Consider the following 11,069-nt stretch of genomic DNA (forward strand, 5'->3'; position numbering starts at 1 on the left):
CAATTAATATGTTTTGATAGCAATGCTGTTCAGACCAATTTGTCCGCTATCTCTCATCAACGCATACCGTATAGCTCTATTCACTAAAGCTTGGATCGATAGAAAAAATAATCTAAGCCTATTTACCTCCACTGAAAATTAAATCTGAGATTTATAATTCAAGAACGACTAGGCCACACCCTTATATGCTGATACATCATACAATATTTAGCACACTATAAGTAACATTAATATACTAGAATGCTAGAGTTTATCCAAGAAAGATTCAGAAGATCCTGATCAACCTACTTTACCAAACAACTAAATGAAATTTGATTGACTTGAAATTAGGCCATTTCCTATTTAGATTACAAACAAGGATTACATCAAAATCTGTTCATGATCTTAATGTCCCAAATTACCAAGAAGAGATTTACCTTCCAGCAACAGTATTACATTATAGAACTTACAAAACAGATGCTTCTATCTGAGCAGTTACTTGTTAGTCACATACTGCACATAACTGATATTCTCATCGATAAATATTGCCTCGCATTAAGAACTTCTCAGAGAAAACATCAATTCGTAACATTATGCAGCAAAACCCGAAATGAAAATTATCATGATTTACAATCTGGCACGAAATCATTCACAGGCTGGTTTTGTGTCGAAGCTGCTCAAACAGATTGCAAAAGCTTGGAAGGCAGAAAGCGGGTAGCAGTAATCCATGGTGAAGATATCTTTTCCGATCTTTCCGAATTGCAATATTGTTGTTTCTTGTACTGCAGCCGGAATATTCTGAGAAGGATCAACTGCTGCTACTAGTTGAAAGTTTTTAACGGACGCCACTGTGACGCGACCTTTAAAATTTAGGCACCAGCACTGCAATTGTTCATGCCACCTAGGTGCCTTGTTTTTTAGAACAAGTGGCTTGCGAGAACTGATAGTTAAAGCTGGCTCCTTCATTTTCGAGACAGCTGGCTCATCAAAAGATTGCGGGAATGATGTCGGTGTTGGAGCACTGCCACCCTCTTGAATAGAGGAGAAAGGGATGGACTGCATGGCGCAATGCATTCTCCTCGGTCCTCGTGTACGGAGAACATTGAGTTCATAGGAAACGGTGGCTATACTGTAATTGCACGCAGGTACAGTGGGAGAAACTTGCTTCGCACTGAATCGTCGACTAAGTCGGCGACCACGATGTTGATGAAGAGCTGCATCACTTGGAGGTTGGCTATCATACATGGTGAACTTGGTTCCAAGAAAGTTAGATCTGGTCAAATTGTTCAAAAGTTATTAAAACGAACACACCTAAAAAAACAGGAATTAGCGACGGACAAATTATGTAGCTAAACAGCAAAATCCGCGCTAATCCTATTTAGCGACAGATTAGCGACGAAGTTCGTAGCTAATTCCTTTTTTTTTTTTTTTTGTAGTGGAAATGGAAGGAAATAGAAGCTTTCCTTTTTTCAGCATTATGAAGGATGGTAATGGTTTAGTTATAGAAATAATATGCAATTCGTGGGAACTTGCCTGAGTTTTCCAACATATGTACTGCTAGCTCGAGAAAAATCATCTGAAACCAAGGAAATTACAAAGTCTGTGCTTGTTGCCCTTCTGATCCTTTTTGCAGCCAGCAATAGTTTATCGCTATCATCCTCAGCTGTCATCAAGTAACATATATATCAGATGTGTACTTTTCAGTGACCAAGAAGATTAGACCGCTGACACTAAAGGAGTCGTTTGGTTACCGTTTAGAGAGGAGTTATAGATGTATTAAGACTAGCATAACTTTATACATTGTATGGTTACAAAACAGGGAAAAACAAACTCCACATAAAATTTAGCCAAGTTATGCAATGTTTGGTTGGTTTTTTCTCTTCTCCACATAAAACATGTCATTGCTAATACAATGTTTGGTTCATGTTTTTCTTTTCTGAATAATAATACATGTACGAGTATAAGCTACGGGAATCTATGTTTTATTTATGGAGGGTGGAAGATGGTATAACTGATACATGAATAATGGAATAACTGATACATGAATAACTAAATCCTGCATAACTACTCCTTGCATTACTGATACATGCATAACTAACCCCAGCATAACTCTAACCAGCAACCAAACGACCCCTAAGAAGCTATAAAAAGTTCTGCAATTCTGGTGTAGTCCAGTGTATATAACTTGAAGGGTGTCTTCCATCAACCTAAGTATAATCTTCCGTCAAAGAAGAATCTATAGAAACTTTAACTTCATTCATCGACTAAATACACAACGTAGATGATGAAGTTGATACTAAGGTAACACAATCATAGAAAATCATCTCCATTCTATAATTCAAGCGTCAAAAGATGAAAAAAAACAACCTCATAAATTTAGAAGATGAACTTCATTCATGATTCAAATATGTGCATATATCTTAAAGCTGATTCCAAGGAGCACAATAATTTTAGACGAACCAATTCAAGTGTCGAGAAGAAAAAGAGCAAGGTCAACAAGAAAAAGCAACTTACATGGAGTCATACCAAAGTAGAGGCGATAAACCGAATTAGCTCTGTCCCGTTTGATAAAGCAGTGGAGTGGGGATTCACGGGGACCCGGCTGATTTAAAGCAGAAAGGGAAAAAAGAATGGACTCTCAATTTTTTCTTCTTTTTTGGTGATTGGCAAAAGGAATAAAATAAGGTTGAATACATCGATAACCCCCTATATTTGCCAGTAAATTTCATTTAGATACTCGAACTATGGCATGTTCCCATTGAGAACCAGAACACGTGATGAAGTGTTCCTCTTAGACACTAACCGGCTCAAATTTCAAAAAAGCTTTTGTTCGCGTTGTCAAGCGCTTATTATATAGATAAATTAGCCACTTAAATATGTCACAACCTTTAATTATACGTATTAGCCTCACTTGAACAGACCTGAAATTTTACGCCTTATTGAGACTAATCGTATAAAGGACGTCACATATTTTAAGTGATTGACTTATCTACGTAATCGGCGCTTAAAAACACACGCATAAGCTTGAGTCCGAAGTGTCTAATAGGAACACTTTATCATGTGTTTAGGTGCTCAACAGGAACAAGTCGTAGTTCGAGTATCTCTAAATGAAAAATGAAATTTCCCGACAAGTTCAACCAGTTGCCGATGTATTCAGCCATAAAATAACAATCTATCTATCAGATTTAAGGAGAATACCTGCTTTAGTGAAATGGGGAAGGTAAGCCTACCACATTCTTCCGGAGTCCTGACAGTCTCCTTGGTAACTTCCCTCCATGACTTGCAAACAGATGCACAAGAAACTACCGATGTCCGAGCAGGCCACAATGTCTCACTTTCTTCAACCCTGCGGATAATATCCAAAAGCAATTCTGGTGGTATATTTGCCCATTGGCCTTGTTGATTGGGATCAAAAGGAACTACATCAGGAGCTATATGTGACCGAGTTCTGTTTCTCCAATGTCTTCCTCCTTCCACTTCCCCTCTCCTTGATAAACTCCCTCCTATCCCATTTTTCATTTCCTTCAGCTCACGGACAATACTCTTGAACGACATCAACAAGACTTTTCCTACAATGGGATGGCAAAGAATTTAGAACAATCAAAAACATTTAAAACAACGAAAATAAGAAGAGCCTTGGTATATTTCAACAATCACATGTTCCCGTCCATGAAAAAGAACTCTCATCAATTTTCCATTTCTGACTACATACAATCGGCCCAAGGCAAGGATAAGGTCTGCGTATACTCTACCCTCCCCAGACCCCTCTTGTTGGATTACACTGTTTATGTTTTAGTTATTGTTATTGACTACATAAAATATTTTAAACAAGCAGATCTGAGGGGCGGAACCTAGCATGCTGATTATGGGTTGGGCAGAACCCGATAACTTTGGTGCAGACCTTGTACTTGTATTAAAAAATCCACTTAATATGCATAAATAATTTATCAAGAACCCAATAACTTTCTTTTTTAAGAATCTAGAACGCATAAACTCAAAATCCTAGCTCCGCCTCTATCTGAGGCTACAAAATTTACCCTTTCTCGATCAATCATCAAATACACCTTGATCCCAAAAAAGAAAGTCAGGAACAGCTATATGAATCCTTTGCAACCATTTCACTTCCAAATCATTCCATATAGATGAACAAGAAAAAAAAAAAAAAGATATACAAGAAAGTATGAACAGGTAATTACCCCTAGATGAGCATTAAAAATTAAAATAAATTTTAGAAAAAAAAAAAAAGCTTAACATAGACATTTGCACTTTCTAGCACAGTTCAAGAATAAAAATGAAAACTTTATTAGGAATTAAATATTCTCAGTTCAAAATTTGAGCAACAATAATACACCCACAAATCCAAAATACCCATCTCCAGAAAAAATAATAAATATTTGCATAATTTCTAAAACAGCTCAATAATTTTAAAAAACCAAAACTTTATTAGAAATCAATTACAAAAATTGAGCAACAATAATAGACCAACAATTAATATACCCGTTTCAGAAAGGAAAATTAAGAGAAAAAAGGAAGACAAAAATTGAAGCTCAGATCTTTGACATGAAATGAAAAGAGATAACAAAAAAACCAAAAGGGAAAAATGAAAACTTTCAAATCTGAATAAAAGAATTCATTAGGAAAACAAGAAAAAAAAAATTGGGGGTGGGTGGGAAGTAAATAAAGGTTAAACATTAATATTTGCACAATTTCTAGCACAGTTCAAGAAATTGTGCTAAGAAATGAAAACTTCTAAATCTATAAAACAAAAAAGAATCATAGAGAAACCAAAAATGGGTCTAAATAAGACAACCTGATATATTAGTGCCAAAATAAGACAATATTTGATAAGAGAAGGCTAAATTGGGTAAAATCAGATTGGATCAACACGGCTAGCTCCGGCCATGTATAACCGGCAACCACCAGTTTGAACCACCAACTTGAAGAAATATAAATATTAATATTTCCGACGTGTATGTATTGAAAGTTCCTCCCACCAACTGTTCTTTTTTTTTTTTTTTCTTTTTTAAATCTCTTTCAAGTTGCACCAAATGGATTTCATTTCACGATAACGCATCTTTTAAGCTAGATTTTGGGCCTCCCTAGGGAGTCGGCACTCCCCTTACTATTATTATTATTATTATATTCTCTTTATTTAATCCACTAAATTTTGGGAAATTTCAATCAAAAATAATTATACTTAATTTTTTATTTAAGTTTCTTCTATTATTACCGCTTATTATTACTATTTATTATTATTGATGATTTTTCATCTCTCCGATGATCTATCGGAAACAGTTTCCCTATCCATCAAAAGGTAAGGGTAAGATCTGTGTACACTCTACTCTCCTCAGACCCTATCTAGTGGGATTATACTGGATATGATGTTGTTATTGTTGGTGTATTTTTTATTTAATTAAGAAAACATATGTATATACTCAGCATATATGTATGGTGTATAGTTATACCTTTGAGGTATACAATTCATAAATTAATATATTTTACTAATAATATACTTATATAAAATCGTGATTTAGTTATTTTATTGTTGTATATCTTCAAAATATATAATTCACTTTTACCAATGTAGAAGTGGGATAATTATGTCGTCGTGTACAATAACCTTAATCGCACAAGTCTCGGTTGGGACTACCTCAAACCCTATGGGAGTCGTATGAGGTGGAAGGTCCACGTACACTTTTGAAGTCGAAGTTTTTCAGTAATGGGACTTAGGGACCGTTATGATGATTGGTTTAGATAGGGCGACCGGCCTAGCTACTACAAGCACCTCTAGGCATTTGTTGAGGTAATTTTCCTCGTTACCTACCTAAATTTCTCTTGGTATACCCACTTGTGTACCTTTTAATTTCTTGAAGTCCTTGGAGCATGTGTGATTTATTCAGTGTCCTTGTCAAGAAAGAAGTCAGTCTCTTATTCGGTATAATTACATGAACATAAAATAATATTGAATTTTTTCAAAATAGAAAGAATATTGTATAAAATGGAAGATACAAGTATGAGGCGTGTCTATTTCCAATTTTAGGGGCTCAGCTATTTGATCTCAGCTTGTCATGATGGTGACAAGGGGCTAGCATGAATGACCTTAGTATGAACCTTACTGTTTGTAACCATGTATTTATTATCCTGCAACCTTATAGTTCAAAATTCATATAGCCTAAGCAGTTGGGAATATCAAATGTCCATTAGCTTCAGGTTAGCCTTAAGCCCGACAATTGTCAAAAGCAATAGGCCCCAAGTATCGTAATCCAAGGATTAGAAAGAGAGGTGAGATGACTAGCTTAATGCCCTTACTCAATCTAAAAGGTTTCAAATGAATAGACGAAAGTGTGAAAAATTCGTGATGGAATTTCCCGAATACTAGAAAGGAACGTTAGGATTTCTAAATAGTGTTCCAAAGGGTGAGGCTTGGGAAAATCTTAGAGCTTGTTTGGTAGGAGATCTTAGTTAAAATAGTCATGATATTAGATGTGGTATTATTTTATACCATGTTTGGTTGATATTTTGGGGCATGTATAACTAATACATGGATTATTTAACACACCAAAGGGTGTATTATCTTATTCCACCACCACCATGGGATAGCTTATCCACGGATAGCTTATCCATGGATAAAAAACTAAAATGACAAAATTGACCTTGTTTTGGTACAAGAAACCTATAAAGGCCGAGTATCTAAGGATATAATTGTAGCAAATCATTTTTTAAGTTTTAAAAATAAATAAATAAATATTCAAATGGTATCTTTTGTGTCCAATTTTACTGCAATGAACCAAACACCCAACAAATATAATCCATGTATTACTAATCCCTACGTTACTAATCCATCTATAACTTGTCTTTGAACCAAACGACCCGTTAGTGTAAGCATTGTTCGACTTGTGATCGTCCCTAAGTTGAAGGAGCTATGGTCGACGTGTGATCATAGCAAGTGAGGTGTTTTTTTTTTTTTTTTGTATGTTTTGTGATTGGTATAAGGGTTGATTTTTTTCCTCGTATTAAGAACCCGTTTGGATTAGATGAAAAAAAGTGGCTTTTAAGCATAAGTGCTGAAAGTTATTTTATAAATAAGCAGTTACGGGTTTGGATAAAAGTCCTTAAAGGGTTTTTAGAAGTAAGGGTAATATTGAAATTAATAGAAAATATAAGGGATAAAAGGGTAAAGTTGTTGGTTAAATCAACATAACTTTTAAGCCTAAAAAAATAAGTTGGGGTTGAGCAACTTCTTGATTTTGATTTATTTTAAGCACTTTTTAACTTAATTTAAGCTATTTTCTATTTTTGTCAAACAATTCAAATAAGTTAAAAATGACTTATAAGCTATTTTGAACAATTTATAGCCGATCCAAACGGGCTGACTTGTGTTCTTTATTTCCGTTATGAAAATTGAAAATAATCCAATTTTTGTAAAAACATGGAGGTGTTATTTAAGCTGAGTCAAGTGTGGGACTTGCCACAGTGAGTCCTAATAAAGGAAGTGACGTTTCTTATAATTTTTTATTTTCTTCCCGCGTGGTTGGTGGGCCAATTTGTTATAGCATAAAAGAAAGTTCAACTATGGGAATTAAAATGTAAAATACGCTGGGAAAGGTATAATTATAATGATCCTTAATTATATTATGGTATTTGAAAAGGAAGACAATAATGATTAGTATTCAAAGTTCAAACAATGCAACATGGTAGAATCATGACAAGGATTTTTTTAAATAGGTTTATTCAGTACTTAATGACATGGCATTTTTCATAATAATTTTGTTCCAACTTCCAATTTAGCAAGTTCACTAACGTTACAGTAGTCAATCTTATGAATATTGAAGTTAAGTGAGACTAAATTAATTTGTTTATTGCAAATTAATTTTGATTGTTCAAAAATTACGTGAAAAGTAGGACAAGTAACAATTTTCTCTTGTGTCAATGTAAAGGTACTTTTGAATACAAAAATCATAAGTATTTAATTCTTCCACTATTTTGTCAAATTTATTATAGGGTTAATATTACTTTCGGTCCTTCCATTAGTGATACATTTTGATTTAATTCTGAGAATATATCTAATTAAGAACATTTGACCTTCAATTAATTGAAATATGCATAGTTGATCCCTTGTTTGTAAATATTCAAAAATTTACCATGATAATTACCAATCGTTTTGACCACTTCATTATTCATGTGTCATGACGTACTTATGTTAATGTTGTATTATTACTACCTATTTGACGTAATACAATTCTAAAAGTAATTTAAATGTAACATATTTCCTACATAAAAGGATCACAAACACAAATCTCAATTAATTAAAAATTAAATATGATTTATCGAATATCACTAGGATTAAAATTTATTTTAGGAAATATATTTTGCTAAGTCTGTCCCCAAGGTACTTTGCATATGTTGCCTTAAGATTTGAAATAAACATCGTATAATGCATAAAGTTAACGCAAGACAAAGTTGTGACCTTATTTTGAAATCAAAATAAGTCCATGGGAGTAGGAACGAGATCCTAGGAAGATCAACGGGATGAAGGATTATTAACTATTCACAGTATAAAAGAATTTGTATTAATAATTTATTTTTATCCGTGTGAAATGTAATATATTTTATTTTTAAGATTATCAATTTTACTTGTCTTGAAGGGTTATTTATAAATATCTTTTGAATGACCTGATAATGTAAAAATCAATTACAATCCAGCACACAAAATTACGTTTGCATAGTCATAGTTTTAAATTACACCCGCATAGCCACTTTTTCACGGTATACAACATTATACAACTTTATATACTTACTATAGACAATGTATCAACCTTATATAAAAGTGTATAATAATGTATAAGAGGCGTTTAGACATACTTTTACACTAGTATACAATATTATACAAACTTATACAAGAGGTGTTTATACATAAAAGGGGTTTATACATGTATAATAGGTGTTTATACACACTTCTACACCGTATAAAAGTGTATAAGAGGTATTTATACCACCACTGTTCATAACGGCGACACCCTCATCCACCTAGTTCGATCCCGCCCTGCCGGTGTTCCTCTCCTCACCGTCAACAATCACATTTCACCGTACCCAATTACTTCATTGCTTCCTTCTTCTCCATCGCTGCCGCCGACAGTGGCGGAGCCAGGATTTCCGCTAAGGGGGTTCAAAATATAAAAAAGTAAACATACGAAGAAGCCTAAGAGGGTTCAACATCTACTATATATACATAAAAAATAATTTTAACCTTAACAATATTTTTTTCCGCCGAGGGGGTTTGGATGAACACCCTCGGCTCTATGTAGCTCCGCCACTGGCTACCGATCCAACTTTGTCTCCATCGCTGCCACCGATGGTTCGCTCGGGTAAAAAAATAAATATAGGCTAATCCAGATAAATATTTTCTTTAATTTGTCATACAGTGTTATTTCCCCTTTTGATTAATGAAACTCTTAATTAAATTAAGATTTTAGTTTGAGACAAGTGACAGTCTAAAAATGTTTTACACTATCGCTAACATATTATAACAAATTAGTAGTGATTTATCATGTTATCAACTAATGTGAAATAATTATTCTTTCTGTGACATAGTTCTGTATATAGTTTTTGACCGTCGGTGTATAAAATTAAAACTTGTTTAAATTACCATGTTTGATCAGTTGGTACATAGGAATTCCATAGTGCTATTGTATATTAACCTTTTTGTCCATGCTTTGAGCGGACTAAATAATCCACTTTTGCTCGGTAGTCGGTACACGGTAGTATGAGCAAGTGGAACGAGTTCTCAAGAAGTGGCCCCAATGATGATATGTCAAACTCATTAATAGATTGACAATATGACTAAGTACATGCATGAGTAAGATTGAAGCTGAGAGTTGAGAGCCAAAGATAATATGTTTTCGAACTACAAATTGATAGTGATAGTGTATTGATAATAAATGTATCAGGATGAAGATTCTTTGATCGGATGCACGAAAGGAACTCATAGTCAATTCCGAGTCAGTTAATGCCAATTTGAAGATTGAAAAACATCTTAATCATTCGTGAACTCGGTATCGGGTCTGCTTCGCCCATATCAGATAGCAGTGCTCCTGAATGATCCGTCCAGAAGGTCCAGGATACCCGGACCTTTGTCATCCCGACGCTTGCTAACAACGAAATAACCGAAATGTCATCTTATCACATTCAACAATCACGATCTAATTATTCCTAAAATCTACGGAAGAGATGCATGTAATTAGTTAGAGTTAGACTATCTTATAGCTATAAGTATGCCCCTCTTCCCACTATTGTAAGATATACACATTAAGGTACTAAAACTAGCAAATCACGCATTCATCTAGTGTTTAGTATTTGCTAAATCAGTCCGGATCAATCAATAAAATTACTCTCTCTCTTTATTATCTTTCTTGATTATTTACTTTGTTGTCATTATTACGTTATATCAATTACTTCATAGTTTTTACATTATCTAATGATCAACCGAATTTAGTTCAATCATATTGCTTGGGCCTTAATCTCGTAAATCTGATTGCTTGATGTAATAACCAAATTCTAGGTTAAATAGATGGCATAATATTGTTTACACATTATTTAACTTATATCAATAAGTTAATAATTTATTTTCATCACATTATTAATTAATGTTCAGCAAATATATAATTTTTACTTATTTTATAAATGACTAAACTGCAATTCTTACCACTACTAGTAATAGAACATAATTTTTTAAAAGTTTGGGCCACAAATTGGGCCAAACAAATATCAAAAACACTAAGATCTAAGCAGGCAAAGTTTCATTGTCACGAGGGTGGATGCCATTTTAGGTCACACAGACATACGTCCATGAGCGTGTGCGCTGTCCTTGCCTGTTTTCTGCTGCTTCCGGTTACAATCAATGTGAATACTACTACTACAACAACAACAATAACATACCTAGTAAATTCCCACAATTTTTAATTATGCACCAATTTTTAAAAAGAAATGAAATATTCCCTCTGTCTTAATTAGTTATTATATTTCGATTCTTAAGAGTTAACTTGACTAATTTTCGATGCTAAGTTGTATTAAATTAACTCAATATGTTACAA

The 11,069-nt window shown here is 33.8% G+C and overlaps 1 protein-coding gene across 3 annotated transcripts; it reads right to left on the bottom strand.

Moving 5' to 3' along the window:
• Positions 1 to 301: 301 nt before the first annotated feature.
• On the bottom strand, positions 302 to 5,043 carry LOC132616842 (tubby-like F-box protein 5). Of its 3 annotated transcripts, none has more exons than XM_060331569.1 (5): positions 4,790 to 5,043; positions 3,178 to 3,548; positions 2,506 to 2,581; positions 1,513 to 1,642; positions 302 to 1,252 (listed from the first exon to the last, which is right to left on the bottom strand). In XM_060331569.1, exons 2-5 carry the CDS (start codon positions 3,532 to 3,534, stop codon positions 625 to 627), a joined length of 1,191 nt encoding a protein of 396 aa, XP_060187552.1. In that variant the 5' UTR covers positions 3,535 to 3,548; positions 4,790 to 5,043; the 3' UTR covers positions 302 to 624. The 3 variants fall into 3 exon arrangements, with proteins under 3 accessions (XP_060187552.1, XP_060187551.1, XP_060187549.1); XM_060331568.1 differs by having other exon boundaries at positions 2,494 to 2,581; positions 4,787 to 5,042; XM_060331566.1 differs by having other exon boundaries at positions 2,494 to 2,581; positions 4,790 to 5,041.
• Positions 5,044 to 11,069: the final 6,026 nt, after the last annotated feature.

This window comes from Lycium barbarum, chromosome 11, assembly GCF_019175385.1.
Source record: "Lycium barbarum isolate Lr01 chromosome 11, ASM1917538v2, whole genome shotgun sequence".
Classification (NCBI taxonomy): domain Eukaryota; kingdom Viridiplantae; phylum Streptophyta; class Magnoliopsida; order Solanales; family Solanaceae; genus Lycium; species Lycium barbarum.

Coding starts and splice junctions, on each gene's coding strand:
- LOC132616842 (XM_060331568.1), bottom strand. CDS start 3,534: ATGTCGTTCAAGAGTATTGTCCGTGAGCTGAAGGAAATGAAAAATGGG. Junction 2,582..3,177: donor TCCCCATTTCACTAAAGCAG/GTATTCTCCTTA, acceptor GCTTTAAATCAG/CCGGGTCCCCGTGAATCCCC. Junction 1,253..1,512: donor ACATATGTTGGAAAACTCAG/GCAAGTTCCCAC, acceptor CAATTTGACCAG/ATCTAACTTTCTTGGAACCA.